Source organism: Platichthys flesus, chromosome 17 (assembly GCF_949316205.1).
Source record: "Platichthys flesus chromosome 17, fPlaFle2.1, whole genome shotgun sequence".
Lineage (NCBI taxonomy): Eukaryota > Metazoa > Chordata > Actinopteri > Pleuronectiformes > Pleuronectidae > Platichthys > Platichthys flesus.
In genome coordinates this window covers 18,131,430-18,154,649 of record NC_084961.1, presented here as the reverse complement: position 1 = coordinate 18,154,649, position 23,220 = coordinate 18,131,430, and the positions used below count along the sequence as shown (strand labels likewise).

Below are 23,220 nucleotides of genomic sequence, written 5' to 3'. Positions count from 1 at the left end.
TTTATCTCAGCAAACAGTAATCATCAGTGGAGTCATTCGGTTAAAGTCAGCCCTGTTACACATTTCAGCATCAACAATTTCATATATAATTAATTTATATTATGAAGAATGTTAAATGCATTTTCTTCATCTGTCATGAAGAAGGAATATGGATTTGCTTGTATTCTCAAATAAATTCAGATTGTAGATTCAGAGGTTCAAACTTTGTCTTGTGATTCCAGGCAACTTTGTCAAACGAATACTGTGTTTGTTTGTGTGTGTGTATGTGTGTATGGCAGGGTAATTGTTACAGGTTTAGTGGCTTGTTTAGGAGAATGTTTTGGCAGGGTATGTACATGCTGTAAATATATAATAAATGTTCACATGCTCATATGTTCATACATGACTGCATATATACACTGTGCATTTATGCATGTGTGTGAGGGTGTATCTAGCTAGTGTATGTACAGGCACTGAATAAATTAGCATCACATCTGTGTATTACATATATTAAGACAGTGATGCTCAGCTCCAGATGTGCAGCATGAATCATGGCTTGTGTCCCCCTGTGTCCTCCCTACAGACAAGGTGCCACATTTCTCTCGGCTGGGTGACGTGGAGGTGAACGCCGGGCAGAACGCCTCGTTCCAGTGCGTCGCCACGGGCAAAGTTTCTGAGAGTGACCCGTTCCTCCTGGAGGTGAGAATGAGATTTTGCACGCGAGGGGGTTTTATTTGGTTTGTTGGCTTTTATATTCATTAGCTTTGCTTGAACGGCCAAGCCCACGTGTCAACACCTGTATGACAGAGGAGGGCTGGCAAGCGCAGAATGAAGAAGCAGCACAAAGGGGAAATAGACAGGTGTTTTACACGTTTGGCATTTAGCTGACAGTTCTGATGCTGATCCAGGACAGCTCACAGCAGTTACATCCACATGAACGGCTGCTGGACATACTCCCATCAAAGTGTCAGTCAAGCTGCTGATTTCATGAGCTTTTTGGACAGTAGCTAATTTCAAAGTTCATGAGAATGCTCCTGTCAGCAGATATCATGTACCTCCAAACCTTCAGGTGCTAATTACCACCAAGCAGTGAGACAAGCCATAGACAAAAAGGTTGTACTAGTACTGCACTGAACACGACCAGGTTTGTCAGAATCAGTTTCTCTGCGTTCATACTCTCATCATGAACACGCATTTGCATGGACGACGTCAAGCACCATGACACGTGGCAAACATTTTATGAAACCAACAAGATGAGTTATGGGGCTCTAATTCAACAATCTGAGCAGATGGATCTAGTTCATATAGGGCATGTCCAAATCCACTTTTCTGGTTTAATGGGAGACCAAAAGCTCACAGCAGTAGGAGCGGTTTGAACGAGTTGTAATTACTCTCTTAAAATGATCATGGTGGTGTTTGGGGTGTAACATGCACTAAACCAATCAGAGGGTTATCCCCCATTCTTTTTAAGCCACGTCTTTATTGACAAACCCATACAGCAAACAGTTTCCACCATTGTATTTATATTCAAATGTTGTGTTATTTAATTCCCTCTGTATTGTATACAATCATGACATGGTTTCCATATTATCTCATAAACATCAATGGCATGTTTCAAAGTTTATTATGTTATTCACTTTATTGACATACTGTTCACCATATTTTTGATTCAAGCACCAATTGTAGTTTTGCCATTGAGTTTCTCTTAGGTTTGAAAGTACTTCCCGTTCATTTCAGTCTTTCATATGCCTGCATGCAATATACCTAAATCAATACAGTGGAATTCTTTGATTCTCAAATTGAGACTTGTTGGGTCTGGTGAAATATTCACATGCAGAATCAATTATCAGGTCATGTTGTACTGCTCACCTCCCGCCACTGGTTAAACCTTAAAATACAATGCATGAATGTTGCCTGAGCCTCATTCTGCTTTAATAGGGTTATTTATTTAATTTGACAGCGGTTTCATAAATCCACATCTACCAATTATTTTGTAGTAACTTCAAATTAGTGCCGGCTGCTTGTGGCTTAGTGCCCTAGCAGGCTGTGATGCAATTAGTAATATTTGAAGCACCTCTTTTAAATCTGCCCTGTGTCAAGTTTGGATATTTAGGTTTTCATTAGAAAACCTAAATCAACGATATATAAATATACCAAAAAATATGACTTTTGCACTATGGATAATAATTTTTTTTAGGGATGAGGAAGTGCAGGAATTACCATTGACTGTGTTCCAGATAAAAACTCGTCATTTGCCGCTATTTAAATGAATGTTCTGGATGATATATGGGGATGTCCTCAAACGTCATTAGAACCTTTCCTTTATAAAGGTGACATATTTTAATTAACCCTTTCCCCTGAGCTGCAAATCACCTTCAAGCGTGTCTGGTTTAAGTGAAACATTGTGACAAGGAGTCGGCTGTATTCCTATATTTCTTCTCCTCAAAACATGTATTCACCAGATGAAGTATGTGCTCTTAGATGTTTAAATACTGATACCAGTGAAGGGTCGGATGAACAGATTATGACTCTAGACTGTAAATAATATGCTCGACACTCATCCATGGAGGTTTTTCAAATATAGGACATAATGGTTTCTTAATAGTTATAGCACTCTTAAGACTGCTGTCATATGCATCTAAATGCCTTGAAGGCTGAAGAGTTGGCAGAAATTTGGTTCATATCAAATTAATAAAGATTTGGTCCTCCAAAAATGTCAAAACTTTGAGTCCTGCAATGCCAGCCTCATACATTAGAGATGAGTTCTGCTGACACAAAAATAATTTATTCCAGAATAACAGGAGACAATTCAGGAGTCTCCATATATCTATTATGTTCAAATATATATATTAAGTGCTTTCCTAGATCTTGTGTTATTCACCAAAAATATCTATCTTTTATATAATATAGGACAAAACTAATGACTCTCAGTAGGGTGAATGTCTCCACAAGGCCCAATACTCCCTTCACCAAATTTCATAAAATCCTAGATATCTGTTCCTTTAATGTACCATATTTAAAAAAAATCCATGAATCATCCCCTGGAAAAATTGTTGGAAAATATTGTATCCCGCACATTAAAGAATGTGAGGAAAATGTCCTGGATCCACAGCCAAATGTTATGCGTTCTCTATCTCTGAAATAAACAATGTCAGTGTTTTGTCCATATATATTTATTAAATTAAATCGTGCAGATAATGACATTATACTATTCTATAATGGAACAGACTGAATGTCTTACACCCGTAGAATCAGTGGAGTAGGAAGCTGGAAGCTGGAGGCATGTGTCCTTGCCACCTTCGTTATATCTTAGATGTCTCATTAAACAAAAGCTGTGTTCCCTGTAAAAACACTGTGTTGGCTTGAAGCTGTTTTTGTGCACTTTGAATCAGCGGCAGTGCAACACTACGGCCATGGCACACAGCTACCTGTACACCACTGGCTGCTGCTACACTGTAACTTCATTACACAGCTTAACAGAGGAGGTTGCTAACTTAAAACAAAGGGAATGGTAGTAAATAAAAGAACTATGACAATAAGCTGGGTTCATTGTACTGGAGCGGATATGCAGATGTTGTAGATGTTTCTGCAGCTCTGTTTCTCCTCATTGCCCTCTTCTCTGCCAGAGAGGAGGTGTGTCATTTTTCATAACTCAGATAAGCTACCGGGAAAATCAACTCCTGGAATGTTTCCCTTGCCTGTAGTTGCCATGGTCACACGGAGAGCCAAGGTTTCAAGATGAAAAAGTGAAGCCTTCCTAAAACTCTGTTGTGTGTGCGATTTTCCGATTCCAAAGCTTTTCCTATCTATAAAACCTTGAAATCCACATGAGCCAATGTGAGAACAGAGCAGGGGATTATCAGGAGGACTAACTGCGAGCGATATGGCGTGTTGATGACATTTCTAACGTCCAACGAAAGCAACAAAACTTTAAATTACAGTTATTCCAACTGTTAATGTAATGAGGACTGTTAAAACACAACATTAAATGAAGGTTACACGCGCTCTTTTCACTACTCTTGTTATTCAAGTAGGTGATTGGAAAGGGAAGTACCCGGGACAGAACTGAGTCTCCTCCTGAAAGCACCAGCAACATGTCTGTGGCGATTCCCTAAGGAGTGCTGAGCTGAGCGCTCCTGGAGATCAACACGGTGGTAGACGATTTCAGTCTCTCTGTGTGTTCACTATAACGGATACAGTGAGTTTGTCCACAAATCCCCCCCACCACCACCACCACCGATTACTAATCAGTGACAACAGCCAAACTGGGGCTCATGAAGCTGCCTGAACCCTAAAGGGAATCTTCTTTCTGGCAACAGAAACATAAAGGGACATTTTAGTTTTACACTTCCACATAATTTTACACCTGAGCATAATTTTACCAATCATGAAGGTTTTTTTTTAAATTTTAATTTTCAGTTGGTACATTAAAAAAGTCTGTGTGGAATTGCTCAATATTTACATAACAGCAGTGGCTGAGAAAACAATTCTTAGTCTTATTTTCTTTGGCTGTTTTGTGGACATTTTGTCAAAATCAGAGATCAGGAACTCAGAGCTTTATCTACTTTGAAATAATATTTGAAGGGACACATTTTTCTTCTCTACGGCTTGTACATGCTATTTTGTTAATTGAAAACCAGCACAAGCCAGCGTAAATGTACACATTTACAAGATACAGGGCCTGAAGAAAAACGTTACTGTTTTGCACCATGAGAAGTCTAGGATATGGTTTACAAGGGGATGACAAGTCAGGATTTTTCCAACTCTCTCAACTTTATGGCAGTATGACACAAGTAAATCTTTAAAACTTTAAACTTAAACAACACACTTAACCAAATTTGCCTTTGTGTTTGATATCTCTCGACGTCAGGAGGCACCAACAACTGAGGAGCTCTCTTTCCTCGGCGTCTTGTCAAATTAGCGAACTGACCCATATGTCACGTTAAAATCACTGCCCATCGTACCCAGAGGTGATTAAAACCTGTGTTTACCGCTAACTCATTTGAGTGAATGCAGATTGTATCCATCCCCAGTGCAGACAAAAGCCAGATGTTTGTGGGTTTTTTCACCAGTAGAAATTGGGGCTTAAATCTCTGTTTATATCCAGACACTGAAGTGTGTTGACAAAGAGCTAGAATCTCCTTGTCTGAACTTGTGATTAACTTCATAGTTGTTGTTGATAAAGAAAATGGGAGCCATCATCTTAAGTGACTAATGCCATTAATAATTCTTAATGTGTTTAAATAATGCAGTGACTTTGTGACTCAGAGTGTGTCTTTTAATGGTTCCGATTTTGTGTGGAAATTAGTTATTTGAGGGTTTGGAGGATTATTAGGCACGCGTCTCTGCTTTTCTAGCTTCTTGATTGTGATGCCATTAAGTTTACTCAAGCCCCTTAAGTAATTTCTCGAATGCAGCAACGGAAAAACATTTTCCCCTAGTTTTACTATGAGCTAATATTAGTCTTCAAAAATCCATCCCTGAATGTCTCCACTCTTCCTCTGGCCTTGAAGCCCGCTCATCTAAGTGCTCTTGAAATGATGGCAACAGGGAGAAGGCCCTTTGCAAATGAGATCTCAGTATACTTGGTGATCCATCCCTTGTGTTTCTGCCTGATTCTATTTCACACCCCCTTCTCCCCTCTCTGAACTGAAGCCTTTGAAGATCATCAGCATGTGAATAAGACATTTTTATTATTTTTTTAAGCAGATTTCGCAGCTTGGAAATGTGTTGACAGGGCAACACACACTCCCACTCCCACATAGAGAGATGCAACTAAACAATGCAAGGCTTGTATTTTGTAATTTGATAGTGAACTTCTCTGCCTTAGTCAGCTCTGCATTTCAACTCCTCCCTCCTTTTCTCATTAAGGTAAAAACCCACAAACACACACACACTTGGTATCAGCAGAACATAGAGATATATCACAAACCATTACAGCTTTCTGTTCCTCCATTTGTTGTTCAGCGCCTGTTTGATCACACTGAGTCTGCTAATTGCTGCTTTCTCTTTCATCTCCTTGGCGCCATGGAGGTCCTCTCTGGACCAGTCTACACTCTTTATTCTATTTAAGTAGTCCACACAAATTGTTAGCATAATGTGCCTTAATCAATTTGCTTCATATTTCCTCCGCTGCCCTGTGGCCTGTGAGTTGCAGAAAACTATCTCAGATACCTTTCAGACCATTAGCATTACTTGATCCTTGAGTCGAAACCTGAATTACTCTAATTACAACATGATGCAGGGCTGGCTGCCAGACAAGAGAGACAGCAGGCTTGGCAAAGAGCAGCATGTATTTTCACTAAAGACCTACAGGTGGATTTTGTTTAAAAAATAAATTAAAATGTGCGAGCTCTACTTTGAATATTTGCTTCAAACCAAAAAAGTGTTGCCAACAAAAAACTAGGAATTTCTTTTTTAAAGTCCTCTGAGGTTATATGAAAGAGGAGATTTTATTGATACCAAAGCTAAATGTAAAATTTGCTCTAATCTGTTGCCATAGGCGGCAGTATCTTTCCAGTTCATCTAATTTCATATTTGTTTTCTAAGGTGGTCCAGAAGCATGGTCCATTTTTTGCTCTGATGATTATAAAGTAGTGTTCGGTTTCTCTCTCTGGACTTCTGATCTGATATTTAAAACCTCAGTCTTATCTTTGTTCAACTTCAAGAAATGATGTGACATACAAAAGTTGATTTGATCAATGCATCAACCAAGTTTGTCAATAGGGCTAATGTCACTGGATCACAATGAATCAGTGTTCCATCCGCTGCATAGAAATGAATTCCACGTTCATTGTAATATGGTGTATTCCTATGACACCAAATAGAAGCAACACAGGTCCGGGATTGGAGCCTTGAGGAACCCCACATGTTATGTCAGTGTTAATCAAGGAATGTGAACTTACAGAATCTTGCTTTGGTGCCTTTCGGACCTTTAACATTAACCTGTCCAAACGATAATGACCTATTGCACCAATTCTTAACTACAAAATGATGCTGAGCTCGCTGCCAGACAAGAGTGACAGCAGGTCTGGCAAATAGGCACATTTATCTGCACTGGAACCCGAAGGTTTATTTTATTTATAAAAAATATCTACTTCAATAGTTCTTTCAAACCAAAATATAAAAAACTAGGAAACAAGCTTTACAAAAAAATTAGCTCTGATCTTTCCCTGTAGGCAGCACTACTTCTCATTTCATATTTTTTAACAGCATTGCCCCCCCCCACATCCTACTAAACCAAAGCAGACATGCGGATGTCAAACCCACTTACTTTACATGATAATCTGCTTATTCTGTGAGGAGGCTGCGTATACTGAAGCTTGCACCTGGAATATTGGGAGTGTTGTCTTCTGATTTCCTCTTCCACTGGTTGAGCCAATTGCCAGTGTGCCTGGAGCACTGACACATTATCATGGCAAGAGATGAGGATATGTCGGCTCGAGCCCCTGTGCTGGAAACAACAACCCGGCAGGCCTCTGTCACCAGCCTCGGCGAGGAAAAAACACTATTGTTCCTGCTGACATTTATCACGTACTTATTATCTTGCCCTCCCATGTGGCTAATTCCAGCCCTCCTTTGTCTTCCTGTCTGCTACTCAGCCTGCCACCCATATTTAATCACCTGAATAGACTTCAGGTGAACATGTGGTCATGCTGGTGTGCCCATTTCTGATGTGCTTATTTCTCTCTCTGTGTTCTGGTTGTTAGCGGAGAAATGGCGTGGTGCTGGACACGTCTCTGCTGTCACGGCTGAGCCACAAGAGGCTGATGGCGACTTTCCAGGTGGAGGCACAACGTGGGGAGCAGGATCTCTATCGCTGCGTCACCCTGTCACCCAAAGGTGCCGCCGTCTCCAACTTCGGAGAACTCATTGTCAGAGGTGAGCTACACTTAGGAAACATTCAGCACAAAGAATCAGTTCAACATTTTGGGAAATATTCCCTTGTGTTGTTTCAGAGTACTTATTTACATAGATATAACATAATTTCTTAGTTGCTAGTTTGTCCATGCAATCAGTAAAGTAACAACAATTGATCTGTTCCAACTAAGTTTGACTGACTCTAACTATCCTAATATTATGTATAATTATTATTCAGCTCATTCATATTAATAAAGGCACTCCAGTGTTTCACTTTCTGGATCCATTCATTTGTTCTAACGGGGCTTTGATTGTTATCGACAGACCGGAAGAGGCAAGTCTTTATACCGTAGTGTCCTGGCATGTAGTTTAGGACATTTCCGACTTGTATTGAAGGAAAGACAGTAGATCTACCAGCAGCTGCGCCATCGGCAGTGGACACACAACAGACTGTGTACATACAAATGACACACAGCACCACTGGTTCAATAAAAATACAAAAATAAAGGATCCATAAGAAAATCAGGGAAAATTCAAATTAAGTTAAATCAAAATGTAAAGATAATACTTATAATATAATTGATAAAGTACATTAAAAAGCATTAAGGGTTTGCTAAGCTAAAAATAGTATGTTTAAGATTCCTTTGAAAGATTATGATGCCCTTGGCTCCTGTTGCCGGCTGTTGCAGAGGCGCAGACAATAAACACTAACTGCTGTTTCTCTGTATTTCATTATCCTCACCCTGGGAACAACTAAAAAGGCCAGTGTCAGAGGACAAAAGTGATCTACAGGGAGCAGATGTTAAAAGCATGTCAGACAAGTATTCTGGAGCTAGTTTATTGAGGGAGTTTAACACCAATAAAAGGATATTTGTATCTATCTGACAGGTTAGATATGTGGACTCATTCTGGTCTTGGTTCATCAACACACTGCTTGTTTATCTTTCTTTGTAAGACCAGAGGAGAAATTGTTACAGTAATCATACATGACAGTGATAAAAGCATGCCTGTTAGCATTATTTCTTATGCGATATAAAGTAGTATTAGTAAGATGACTGATAAGAGATTTAAATTTAAATCAGGGTGTTGAAAAAGGGTTTATTTTGTCAGTGATTTTAAGTTAATGCTCTGTTTCTCTCCCTGGACCTTTACTCTGAGTCCTATATTTGCAGAAATGCAATAAATTATGTGACATCCAAAGTAAGATATGATAAATGCATCGAGCCACTTTGTCATTAGGCCGACTGTTAATAGATGATAAATTGAAGCTTTTTGATTTCTTACGAGATTTTCTAATGATTGTAAATAGAGTAAACACAGGAGCCTTGAGGAACACCACATGCTAGTTTGTGTAAGTCCAGAGCGTTCACCAAGGGAGATGATAAAATGAATCAGTAGGAGACTACAGACTGTTACATGTGCTTATCCTAGCCATTAGTCAATGTGAAAGCAGTCAGCCAATCAGAGGAGAGGCTAACAGACGACTCAGAACAGCCTGAACCAGTGCCAGAGAAAAGTGTGAGAGAGAAATACAACTATACTGGTTCGTTTTTGGCTCTTACAATAATACCATTCTCTTTATTGATACCAAAACTTTAAATAAAACACTGTATATAAATGGACACTATAAAACTGTTTCCTGTCAAACAAGCAGCAACTCTAGGCAGCTGGAGAAGTCTTGTTGTCGACTGTGACTCCATGTGCCGCTGTAGCTCAAGATCCTGCAGAGAAATACTCAACGAATGATAAAGCTGATTAAAATTGGACAAACATTTATTTTGTTCACTTATGTTTTATTTTCTGTTTTGTGTAAACAAAAAAGAGAGGGAGAGAGAAAATAGTTTTGCAACGATGCATCCAAATGAGCTTTTAGTCAACGTCATTGAGATCACTGACACTTTGAAATATTCAAGAGTCTCTCTCTCTCTCTCTCTCTCTCTCTCTCTCTCTCTCTCTCTCTCTCTCTCTCTCTCTCTCTCTCTCTCTCTCTCTCTCTCTCTCTCTCTCTCTCTCTGTCGCTCATAGTCCTGATGTAATTAAAAGACCTTTATGACTCTTTGCTCTACCGGAGCAGAAATAATGTTATTGAAACTATAAAACAAAAAAGAGACAGTCCATGACAGGAATCCTTGACTTCTCCTTTGCCCATGATGTGGTTGTTTTCTGCTGAAAATGGCAGTTTGATTGTTTTTCATCAGTGTTCAAGGACAGATTTTCATTCTGTTACGGGGTATTACATCTTATAAACAGTGCCAAATACTTTATTCTCATAGGATTATACATTAAATATGACATTCTTGACATGATCTTTATTGCAGTGCCCCCGACACCGATTGCACCCCCTCAGCTCCTGCGGGCAGGGCCTACCTATCTCATCATCCAGCTCAACACCAACTCCATCGTGGGGGATGGACCAGTCATCCGGCGGGAAATCCAGTATCGAGCCAGCCAGTCCACGCTCACCGAGACTCATGGTGTGGGCTCGCTTACCTATAAGGTTTGGCATTTGGAGCCCGACACAGAGTACCGCATCAGTGTCCTGCTCACTCGGCCTGGGGAGGGGGGCACCGGAGCACCAGGGCCGCCTCTGATCAGCAGGACCAAGTGTGCAGGTGAGTCGGACCAGGCATTGAATCATCCTCCATGGCAGTGAGGCAAATGCAAGGACTCTGCTCTGGCAGCAGAAATCCTCTCAGTGGTTGGGGTAAACCTCGGCAGGCGAGAGTTTAACCGATTTTTTCACATTATAGACTGGTGAAAAAGGCAGGAGAGGAGAAAACTAACACTGGGAAGTCTACAGTTTTAGTTTTATACATACTAAGCTCCACCCTTTGCACTAAGAGCTACCTTAGTTACTGAACATACTCCTCTGTTGTAAGTATTTATCCCAAAGCAGCACTGTGCTCAAGTGCTGCTTAATGTGTAGTTATCACTGCTACAGTCTTTGTCGTCACTGCCAAAGATTCTTCCTATAGTCTTAGAACAAACATTTCCATTCAAATATTCCTATTTGTGTGTTGAAAAGCGGTGGCTATGACGGCAAATAACTTGCTAGCCCCGATTTTCTTAAATACAGAGACACAGAGTTTCCACAAGTCCGTCAAAGAAGGAATTATAAACTGAGCAGAGAGCTAAATGTGTAATCAAAATTGCAAAATGATTGTTTTTCAGTTCTTTACTGATTCATGATTTTGTTATTATGCATGAATTTATTTGTCAATTACTTAATTGTTTGTTAACCAGCTGCACTGTGATTTATCTCCACAATAAATCACACTTGACTCACTCAATATCAGAGAAAGCGCCTCAGCCCTAAATAGAAAGTGTAGTTCAACTTTTGATGAGTTATTATGACGGCGGTGAACAGACGCGCAGAACAACATACAGAAGACCACCTGCTTCCTCCTGCAGTTCACACGTACAGGAAACAATGTTTTCACAGTCTGCTCCTGCCTCTGATGCTCCGAGACTCACCTGACGTCTGAGCTGCAGCTGGGGGCCGCATCAAACTGTTTTGACGCACCACTTGTTGTGTTGCCTACAAGCACTGAGAACAAAAGGTGTTTGTTGTCTTCGCAGCACGTTAGGTGCGTGAAGGAAGGTGTCTGCTTGTCCTGGGTTTACCTCTAATAAAAACACATATCTCTGTGTAGAATTGCGGCATGCTTTCATCTACAGTCATTTACATGCAAGACAAGGATTGTGCAAAATCTGTGAAAAGCAACACATGATGTGTGAAGATTCATGGTTGAAACGCTACATGTGAACCTGGCTGTTGGAGAGATATTTCTAATTCAGGAGTTTGTGAAGTATTAAGGTTCTTATCTTCTTAGTAATGACTTGTGTGCAGAGGGCAGGGTCCTCCCGCTACCTCTCATCTGCATTTTAGCCGCAGTGTGAGTCATCTGGTGGAAAAAGGCCCCCCCATCGCTCTGTCAAGTAGACGGCATGACACCCCTGTCACCTGCACCGCTGTTTGATCCACTCTTGTCAGTGTCTTCCACTCGCCCACCCCCTGTCTACTCCCACTGCTCAGATCTGAAGCTCTATCCCGGGGGAGATGGCATCAGACTGCAGGAGCCCCGTGTCACAAAACTCCGAAGTCCGTCTTCCTAATGTGTCACAGGAAACCATTTTAGTTAACAGTGAGACTCCTGCTTTTTGGACAGTCATTACTAAACTGGTGCAGAGGACTGTAGACGTATAGAGCTGTTCTGGGTTTGCTTCAGCAACACAGAGGCCCGGTTCAGATGGCAAACGAACGCTGGGAATGCGGACGTGCCACTCTAGTACCCTAGCTTTACGGCCTCCTGCGCTTCTCCTGAAAGGTACTCCGTGTAAGACTTTACATGATTGCAGCGTCCTGTTCTGGCGGAACGATTTGTTGTTTGTAGGAGTTCCTGCTGAAAATCGGTTGTGTTCACTGTGTACTGCCAAGCCCCCTGCAGGCCTAGATATTCTTAAAATAGATATAAAAAAAGGCTTTCTCAACTCTTCCAAAGATTCTTTTGCAAAATGAGAATTTAAGGGTTCTGTGCCTGAAAAGTGATTAGTCAGCTGAGCAGAGGCACGTATGGCTGTGCTTTTCCTCCGTAACACCAGGAGTTACTGAGAGAGAGAGAAAGAGAGAGAACAATAATAGATCCAACACCAACAGCAGCAACACCCCACATCGCCACGGAAATCAGCAGGAAATCTACCGGTACCTGGTTGTAAATAATGATTCCATTAGCAGACTTCTTAAAACACATATATTTGTTGTTTTTGCCAACGCTCCCATGTAGCAACACTTATATCACATACGATAAATTAATATAAATGCTGGAATGCACTGACATCCGACATAACGCGCAGAAACCCTTTCTGTAGAACAAGTGTCAGCAGTCAAAGTCATGTGGTTTCAGTGGTAAGTATGAGGGTGTTCGCTGATAGTCCATCATAATTCCAGCATCGCTCCTGGCGGGAGGGACAGGCCTCGGTGGCAGCTCACTGAGGCAGCTGTTAAAGATGAGAAGGATGAGAAGAAATGTGCAGACCCATGGGGACGCTCCCTCATTCATCTTTCCCTCTTCCCCGGCTCATCTCTTGTCCGGACTCCCCCCATCCCTCCTTCGCCCCCTCTGCCTCTGGCTAATCCCTCTGATTAGGCTAATCGAGCTGAATGTCAGCGTGGGGCAGGACTGGTGGAGGACTGGAGGGTGGAGAGGACAGGACAGAGCCCGCTGCGGTGCTGCTGTAATGATGAGTAATGGTGTCTGGAGCAGAAACTGAGCACTCAGTCAGCGGGCCTCTGGTGGCTGGCCTGGTTTTAGCTGGATTAGACTGCTATTCGCGGCGGACATTGTTAAAAAAAAAAGGAAAAGCAGGATCACACTGACTTATTCTCAAGCACCTTTGACACGACCGGTATGATGCAGTTTTTTTTAAATTGCCTTGTTATTGTATGATTGATTGACTCTGTTCTCTGAAAAGACTTGAGCTCGCATCGGTGTCAGCGGTGAAAACACAAATCACCCCGACTATGCCTGTCGAACCCTTTGGGGAAGAGCAAACATGTTTCAAATCAGCAAGGACTTCTAAAAGACTTCCTTCTGCGTCTCATCTCTGTCCCCTCTGAAATGATGTCTCCTCTATGACATTGCCTCGTTAATAAACGTAGCAGCTCCGATCTATGTTTAGTGATGCAGCAGGGCCAGAGCTATTTCTTTTCCCTGTCCAGTTCCCCCCGAGCAACTCTGCACTGCCTGTCCATGCTGTAATGAAGGATTCGCCCTCATCTTGGTTTGTCTTGTGTCTAAGCAGTGCAGGCCAGGCTATGGGGCCGAAATTACCCCCCCCCCCCTCCTGTGTGCTTGAAACTGGACATTCTGCATGACAGGGACACAGGCATGTGTATTCACAGGGTTCACACATGACAGCAGTAATAAGGCATCGTTCAGTTAAATATAATTTTCTGGGAAAGGAGGTAAAATGTTCCAATGAGATGTAGTTTTTTCCAAGCTTTTAACTGTTGCCGTCTCCTTCTTCCTCTTCTTATCAGCATTCCTCTTTAAAGCTGTACCGGAGACTTTTCAGTAAAAATACACTTGTCAGCATAAATCACAAAATTGTGCAGCAAGAAGAAACTCCATAGCCTCCGACTAGAGGCTATGTAGGCTATTGAGTTTATCGATGTCCATGGGGTAGCGGCAGTAAAATGGTCAGACATTTGTTCTCGTAGGATATTTGGTCCCTCCAGCATGCTTTGGTCTGCCTTTGGGGCTCCTGCCAATTGGAGGTGGCCAGATTACTTCCCCAGGGAAACACCCAGATTAGTCTGAAGCACTTCAGAAGGCTCGATATTCACTGTTAAGGAACAGTGGCTCTGTGGATATGTGGATATCCATACCCTGCACCTCAGGAAGAGCATGTGACCCCCCTGAAAACGATATTAGTTTTGACCACTTTCATCTGTGAGCTATTTGGGTCTAGGCTCACGACCAGTGGAGGTGGTTTGAGTCCCAGTCTACCAGTGGATTACTTACATAAGTGCAGACACCGCACCAGTCCAAGCATCCATCTCTTGCACTGTTTCACCGGGGCTTCTAACTTCAACTCGTGGATCAACTTGCCATGATTAACAGATACATTAAAAAACATTTCAAATATACCCACAAGTTATGTTGACGATTACATGGTTCAGGTCACATGTAAATATGAACCTTACTTGCTTCATCTGTGTGTAAGGTCTTAAATCATGTTGTAGCTCTTTGCTACCATAGTGTTTAGGTTCATTCTGTCACGTGCCTCACTGCCAGCAGCAGGCAGTTGTTTTCAATGAGTAAGCTCTGAGAAACCCACTGTTCACTACACTACCTACTCAGCACAAAGAAGATAGATAAAGTTATAGTGACGAGGTGTTGATCATCGTGTTGGACTATGATTTAGTAGCTAAATACAGATATTTCTTCAGGCAGGGATCAAAACAGAATTACAAAGACAACAAATTATTTAAAACCTGTTCACAACTTGTTCCACTGTCCCCAAGTGATTTCCGTTTTAAACCATATCATTTATAATTGGCTCGATATAATTGACCAGATCTCATGGTCTTCGTACATAAACACTACGTGGTATATAGCACTAAAACTAAACGTTTATTTCTCATCATATTACTTCTCTGATGCTTTTGGTTAAATATGAGCTCCCTGTTTGCCCTGTATTGATATAACTTCTGCTTTCTGCCCATCCCAGAACCCATGCGTGCCCTGCGGGGTCTGACGGCCACAGAGATCCAGCCGCGGCAGCTGGCCCTCCAGTGGGAGCACCTTGGCTACAACCTCACGCGTTGTCACACCTACACTTTGTCCCTGTGCTACCGCTACTCCATGCCAACAGGAGGCAGCGGTGGGAACAACGCCACCGTCAGAGAGTGCCTGTCGGTGGATCGCAACACGTCTCACTTCACTCTGAGGGACCTGCCGCCCTTCCGCTCCGTCCACGTCCGGTTGGCGCTGGCCAACCCTGAAGGAAAGAAGGAGAGCAGAGAGGTCACTTTCCAGACCGAAGAAGACAGTGAGTGGGCGGTTTTGCTTTACTCTATCTTTAGATGTTCCTTCATGCACAGATAATTGTTGTGTACTGCTTACACAAATACATGCCTTTAGTCATCCAGCACCAGCGGAAAAAACACAAATATTGACTCACAAAGTATAAGCTGGATGAGCCTAACTAAACGAAAGATCAGTCTTTTAAATGGGGACCAGTGGAGCAGTAATCGGGCTGTGGCCTGTAGCATTACAGGGAAATGGTTTTGCTTATCTTGGTATTAACATTTTCTTGTGTACGTCAGCAGTATAGACTCATTCTAATGCAAATTAACAGAGAGTGCAAGTCCAGGAGGTCATACACTTATTGTTATATATAATACGCGGGACCTTTGTAATGTAATTGAACGCCACTCAGGGATATTCTTGACCCGGTGAAGAGCGTGAGCTCAAATGACAGCCATGGTATGAAACTGACAGGATTTTTTAATTGCATCTTATAATGCATTCTAGTAGCTGCTAAAAGATGCAATATTGTTTTACCTTCAACACTTGAAAATACCGAGTAGTGAAGGAGATATGGAAACAAAGTGCACTTAATTAACTATACCTACTAATCGCAGCTCTGGGGCCTTAAGGAAATGCATTTACATAAATGGAATAACATGAATGTCGTTTTTTTTTGTTTTGATTTTATTCATCAGATTTGACTGTGACAAGTTAAAAAGAGAGAAAAAGAAAAAAAACGAGTTCTGGTTGTTTCCCTCCACACTTGATATTTGAGTGTCGGGGGGAAAGTTTCGCTTTTGGGCCGGTGAAAAACGAGTCTGACAGCCTGACAGTCCCCAATCCTCCTGTCTCACGGAGAGCCGCCATCACCTTCACAACTACCGTAATTGAACCTCAGCCGGTGACAGTTCCTCCTGCCTGTTTCCTATTGGGCTCAACAATCAAACACCGTTGTAGCGCTTTGCTTACACTGTGTCCCCGCTGCTTGGCGGAGGAAGATTCGGCTGTCAGGGATTCATGGATACAGCCGGATTTTCCTCGCGGATCCTCTGCCTGCCTCTATCTCAGCTTCTGATGCAGACAGACAAGCCGTAGAAGTTTGATATTGTCTCCTACAACAACTCCACACCCCCCCCCCACACACACACACACACTGTCAATGTGAGAGAGCAGGCAAACTATTTCAGGACAATAAAAGAGTCAAAGTCACCGGAATGCTCTCTGGAAATGTTCAAGTAAAATTCAACCTGGGTCAAGTTAGTCGGTGAAAGCTGGACACAGGGACTTCACTGAACTGAAACCTGCGAGTGCGAGAAGCAAGAGCAGTCAGAAGGTCAAGCAGGTTGTAAAAAAGGAACACTGCAGGTTGGGAAACTTTAATTTTAAAACGAAGGTAAACAACAGTGGCGGAGAAAGAGTAAAATACAAACACAGGTTTTTGAGTCTGACCGTCCCAGTGGAGCAAACTGAGAAGAAATACATTGTGAATTTGGATAATTTGTTTTAAATGAGCTATTACCGTTGTAGGACATGGATGAAATAGAAATCATTGTCCAGAGTTATGTTATTATCACAATACATTGAATATAACTGTTATATTCCAATTATAATTTACACTGGAAAGATCAGATTCACTCTTACATCACTTGAGTCGCCATCTAAAGGCTGCCAGTCTGACATTGAAAAAAGAAAAAACTGAGGGTGTGGACTTCGAGATGACTTATATGGACGTAAACCTGTCGGTCACAGATTTTGTAATTAAATCTAAATTATGCATTCAAATTTTTTCCTTCAACTTTTCAAATGTTTAGTAAGTAATTTCCACCCACTATTTTTCAATATAAAAAAAGTAGAGTTACAAAAGCTGGGTTTATTCAAATATATTGATTCTGGCTTGAATCAAACCAGCATGATGTCATCACCATACGCTATGATTTACTGCCATTGAGTTTAGCTCAATCACCAGGGATGATTGCTGCTGTTGTTTTTCTGGTTTTATCTGAAACAAATTATGACCTGCCTATTAAAATAAAGGCCAGGATGCAATTACGTGGCCTTTAAAAGTGAGCAAATTGGATCTTTTGTTTTCTTTTTACGCGACACTTCTATTAGAAGCAGTCAATACTTACATTGAATTCCATGATTAAGCTCCTTCAACAGAGAGGGAACATGTGAAGGTGTTAGTGGTGCATTATGTAAGACATGACTCTGTTGAGGACATCATTCTGCCTGAGCTTTCATTTTCTGCATCTTGCTGAGTGTATCTACATGTTATCATGGAAATATGATTCAATCAATATAGATGCAGCCAGGTTTATTTTGGAATTATATCAGACGGACATCTTCTAAAATCTCTCATTATCCATCCCAACTTCAGTTACTTCCATCGAAACAGAGAAAGCACTCTCGGCTACTTCACATCCTATCGATAGAACTTTTCCACGTTCCTGCATAGAATTATCATATACAGTAACTTGTTATTTAAAATGACTCTCTCAGATTTAGAGAGTTTTATTTCTCATTTCATGACATGTTAACAGCGAGTGTTACCAGAAGGCATGAGAGCCAACAGCCCAACAGGGACTCATTATTCATTCTCGGCACTTGGTAAAGTGTCCTGCACTGCAGGCGCTCAAAACCTAGCTGTCCTCTTATAATAAGATGCATCTCATTAGGCCAAAAAATGCAGAGAGGTGCGCAGGCAGTTCACAGGTTGGATTACTTTGCTGTTTGTTTTTCAGTGAGGTGCTACAGAAGAAAAATCGACTGTCATCCTCCAAGACACGGTGCTCTGTTATCAGACAGTAGAAGCCGGAATCTCAATTCATCCTGAGGGCTGGGAACAAGCTGGTCTACAGTTTCTTCCCATCACCTCCAGTCCCTCCCTGGCCCTGGTGCTTTTTCGTTCTGTCAGAGGTGTTTTTCACCCCTTGGCATGCCTGGACAAGAGTCCATTAACTTGAGACTGGAGCAAAGTGTTTGTTTCTGAGAAGGTTTTTTCTTTTCTTTTCTTGCTGCAGTTCCCGGCGGCATCGCTCCGGAGTCCCTGACCTTCACCCCGCTCGATGACATGATCTTCCTGAAGTGGGAGGAGCCCATTGAGCCCAATGGTCTCATCACGCAGTACGAGGTAGGTTGCCTTGTTAGCCGTGCACAAAATCTTCAACCCAGAATATACGCCTTTGAATCCCACACTAATCCCACACAGGTGTAGGATGTTATTGCCAATATCTATATTAGTCATCCTCCCTCACTAAAAGGACTTAGATCCAGGAGAAGTCACCTCTGCATCGACTTCCCCCTCCTTAATTCTCCCCAGGCTTGTTTTCCCTCTCTCTTGCCCAAAATGCTCATGGCATACATGAGCCTCAGCCTCTAGAGCGGGGAGGACCCGCTTTTCATAGTTCATGGGATTTACTGTACATATTCATATGGTAATGAAGCTCAGGCATAGACTTCAGGCTGTAATTACATGGGGGACAGCCATTCTAATTAACAATTTGCCTAAGAGATACCTCCACTAGGGGGCAACTTTAAATGTTTCTAATTAATTATTGATGGCCCCTTATTAACCATGGACCTTTGTAACATTGGTTTTGGAGCTGCTTTCTTGAAGTAGATGTGAAGACCCGCTATGGCTTAACACACAGTCGCCAGATTGCATTCATAAGCAAAGGACTGGAAAATGAGGAACTAGGGGGACACACCAAGCGAATCACTGTAGCACAGGATTTTAAATAGGGCATGAACAACAGAGGAGTTTTCAAATCAATGATCGAGCCTCACAATTCTGGTGAGAATATTTCACCTCATATTTGTTTTTGTGGCCACTTCTGTTGCTGTCGTTGCATCTTACACAACCTTGACAAATTACACTGCTTTTACATGCATGATGGGTTTGAAGTATTTCCCAAACTTCTATTGGCCAATCACCCAGGTAGTAAAGCTGAGCTTCTTTTCCGAAATGAGCAACAGGGACACCAACATTCTCCTCAATGCCAATAAACAGCTAAAATGTTGTTATGAACAGAATGATGTTTTTCTGCTGTGAGCCTTGTTTATAAGTTATATAAAAAAAACTGTTGTATCATAATAAACTATTGAAAGCACAAAGGATTGTTAAAGTGGCGTCTGTGGCTGAGGCGTAGAGCGGTCGTCCTCCAATCAGAAAGCTTTATTTCAAAGTGACCTGACGCAAGGGGCTGAACCCTGAATGGCCCCTCATGTAATATGAGCGGCCTCTGGATGCACATTTGTGTGTGAATGGGTCTTCGGGACTAGAAATGTGCTTTATAAATACAGACCATTTACCGTTAGAGTCTGGAGGGACATTGGACCATATTTCAGGGTTAAACAACAAATTCAGTAAATCTTTAATATTTATTTCAACAAAATAGGGCATTTGTTATATATATTTTTTGTTTATCATCACAACATGTACAATAGGATGCATCAGGTGCCTTGTATGTCTCCATTTTGTTTATAAGCTTACCTGGAAAACCTATTCGCAAATACAAGTAAAGACACAACTTATTTTTACCCTGCTTGTATTTCAATAGAAACGCTTCAATATTACAGTATGTCTGTGATGAGTTTAAATCTGAAGTTAAAAGGGGACTTATTAAATTCACATAAATGACTTTGATTAGCCGTAACATAGTTTGCAACATGTGGTGATGGATGGGGGGTGCGGGGGGAATGACAATGAGCTACTTTATTGAAAAGTTAAGAAATAATAAAAAAAGCGAGCAGTTAATTTACCCGGAGCAATCATCTTGTCCTCCATACGCCATGTCCTGCAGTCCCTTTATGAATTAATCAATAACGCACACAGTATGTCACCCATCCATTTATTCCTCTATTTTAGATAATGATTACCCCTTCAGGGTCATTGGGGTCCATCCAAGTGAGCCACCTCGCCACCCTGAAAGCAAGACGTTAAAATTAAAAGAGGACATGACACAAGTTTGAAGAATGGGCCATTTTATAACCAGCCCGGTTGATTTCCTCAGTTTTACAAATCTTGATTTACAGACTCATATTCATCAACTGGCAACAAAAAACAACATCATCACTCTGGTCTTCATTCATACTTGTCATCTTCAGTCACTGTTGTGTTTATCCACTTTTACTTTAACAACTTATCCAGAAAACCGTGTAAAATCAGGCCAACAGAGCTGCGGAAGACGAATATTACAGCGAATGTACCTGAGTCTGATTACCAGCAGCTAACTGCAGCCTAAGATTAATTAGATCAGAGCAGACATCTCTTTGCTGTAGTACTAAGATTAATGGAGGTGTTTCCTCGTGAGAGAGTCTTTGAATAAGGTGCCATCAAAATTCAATCTTTCAGGAAGTGTGAATAATAAAATTACACTTTGTAGAGCATATCACAGATCCTCTATCTGCTCTATCTGTTTTATACAGTGAGATTTGTTCTGCCCTAAGTATGGTTTATTGGGGAATACTTACATTTACCAAATTCCAACATGCTCCAGACTGAAATATTTTAACTAATATTGCCGTGGGGTTTCGTACATATTCGTGATCCCCAGAGGGTGAATCCTGGCAACTGTGCTGATATAACAACCTTTCCTCTCACAGCTTGGAAATATCAGAACGTACCAGATTGATTTTTACAGATAGATTTTTCCAAAATAATGAATTCTATGGTTCTTTGGTGAAGCTCGATATTTAGCCACCTTGAGGTTTGCATTTTTAAGAGAAATATTTTGACTCTGTTTGAAATTTCGTTCACATATTATTCGTTCCTCGGGATGAATTGTGACTTTTTTTGAATTTTGGTCTACTGCCACCAACCGGTCTAAACTTTATCTAAATACAGAACTAACAGCATTCCTATCAACCACAGCTGTATGTTATGTTCAGTGATCAGCATGTAATTTGTCAGCGAGAGCACGTTGGTTTTAATCCAGTGGCATCTTTTTCCCTGTTCCCAGATCAGCTACCAGAGCATCGAGTCGTCAGACCCGGGCATTAATGTGCCGGGTCCCCGCCGTACAGTGTCCAAGCTGAGGAACGAGACATACCACATGTTCTCTGGCCTGCATCCTGGGACCACCTACCTGGTATCAGTCCGCGCCCGCACCACCAAAGGGTTTGGCCAGACAGCGCTCACCGAGATCACCACCAACATCTCTGGTGAGGCCTTGTGCTGACAGCTGTAGTTGTTGTGCTTGGTTTAATCATGCCTGTGTAGAGTTTGAGTTGAATAGGGTCAAAGTATTGTGTGGACACCACAGTTTATAATGTATTTTTCTAAAACAGAATTAAGTTATGGCGACTACACTTCAAAGAAATCCAAAAGTCTTGTTTTTCCCCGACAACATGTTGCCACTCAAAGCATTTAGAGACTATAACAAAGAAGTAATGACTTGTATTCCCCTCCTTTTGAAGAGCTCATGATTAAATTACTTTTAGATTATTCAAATTATCTTAATTTTCCTGCAGCCAAACTGCTTTTAGACCTTCATTACCATTGTTTGATGCAGACTCAAATTGAAGTTAACAGTGGAAATGGACTGGCTTTGTTCAGCCAACAAACACTGGAGTCTGTTTATTATTCAAAGGCGACGCAGAAGTTCAGACATTAAAGAAGCAGTGCATGTGGGGTGAAAAGGTTGGCGCGATGGATCTTGCGATTAGACTTGAAAATGGGCCCGCTGGGAATGTGCAACACAGTTTTCTACAAATGGAGATCTGCAAGCTTTATGTTCCCCCAAGTTGCCAAGTCATTGTGAGTTTAGTTTCTCGGAGGGTTGAGATTGTACGGCAGAGCGTTACGGCAACTGAAAGGGGAAAGAAAATCAGGGATTATAAATAATATAGTCATATTAGGAGGGAATAAAAGTTATAATTTGAGGCTACGTGTTTGAGGGGAAATATCAGCCTGTTGCCTGTGTTAGAATGAGGAATACAGAGCCTCTTGTTAAGTCATACTTAAGGTTTGACTGACTCTGGATTGAACCTCATTTACCTCCATATATTGTGCAGAGGACCTTCAGATGTTGGGACATTCAACATTTTGTCCTATATTCCAAACAGTTCATAGGTTTCATTATAATAAATACTGAGATATATGGGTACACAGATTGAGCCTGTGGGTTGTGCCTCAAACAGATGACTAATTGTCAACTGCTGTTAACAATTAATCACACTGTGGTTGCCGTATTGCACACTATTTATTAATAAGAGAGTAGATCATGCGCAGAAAGGGTTTAGATTTAAATGGCATGATTTATTATCTTGGACAGGTGTATTAGTTTAGGTACCTGCTCTGTATGTATTAGCAGATGATCACATGTATACATTCAAAGCTATAGATAAGGGTGTCAGGATGTTCAGATTACTTGTTTTAGGAAGGAAAAGAATACAATTTCATTCCAATTTGTCTGAAGAACCTTGTGTCTGTGTTTGTGTACAAACAAACCTCATTGAATTGGGCGCTTCTTATGTTTTCAACATTACTCACTAATTGCTGCAGTGTATTTAAGCCATTTAAAGAAGCAGCAGCCTATTTGACCTTGGATATCTCGCGTCGAGGTGTAATAGCAGTGGCTGTGCTTGGCTCCACAGGAACTCGATAACTAAGAGCCATGCTATTGTGGATTCAACACATACTTCTATGTACATAGTACTATTTGAGTGGAAGAAAATCTATTTTGTTTCTTCTTTTTTTCATTAAGTATTTATCAAGTCAATACAAAGTGCATTATATTTTTGTGTGTTGTTTTGGGAGCATTTATTGCCTTAAATGGATATGACAGAGTAAGCTTGTCAAAGGGAGACAGAAAGAGAGTGGGGGAGGAATCAAACCCGGGCCTCT

At 41.4% G+C, this 23,220-nt stretch overlaps 1 protein-coding gene across 4 annotated transcripts in view; it reads left to right on the top strand.

Moving 5' to 3' along the window:
* The window catches only part of ptprua (protein tyrosine phosphatase receptor type Ua), a 187,139-nt gene that overhangs the window by 108,472 nt on the left and 55,447 nt on the right, over nt 1-23,220 (top strand). For all 4 annotated transcript variants that reach the window (XM_062410447.1, XM_062410446.1, XM_062410445.1 and 1 more), the window contains exons 5-10: nt 563-678; nt 7,689-7,860; nt 10,158-10,451; nt 15,073-15,393; nt 18,395-18,504; nt 21,335-21,536. In XM_062410447.1, coding sequence (XP_062266431.1) covers nt 563-678; nt 7,689-7,860; nt 10,158-10,451; nt 15,073-15,393; nt 18,395-18,504; nt 21,335-21,536 — 1,215 coding nt within the window. The remainder of the gene's footprint in view (nt 1-562; nt 679-7,688; nt 7,861-10,157; nt 10,452-15,072; nt 15,394-18,394; nt 18,505-21,334; nt 21,537-23,220) is intronic.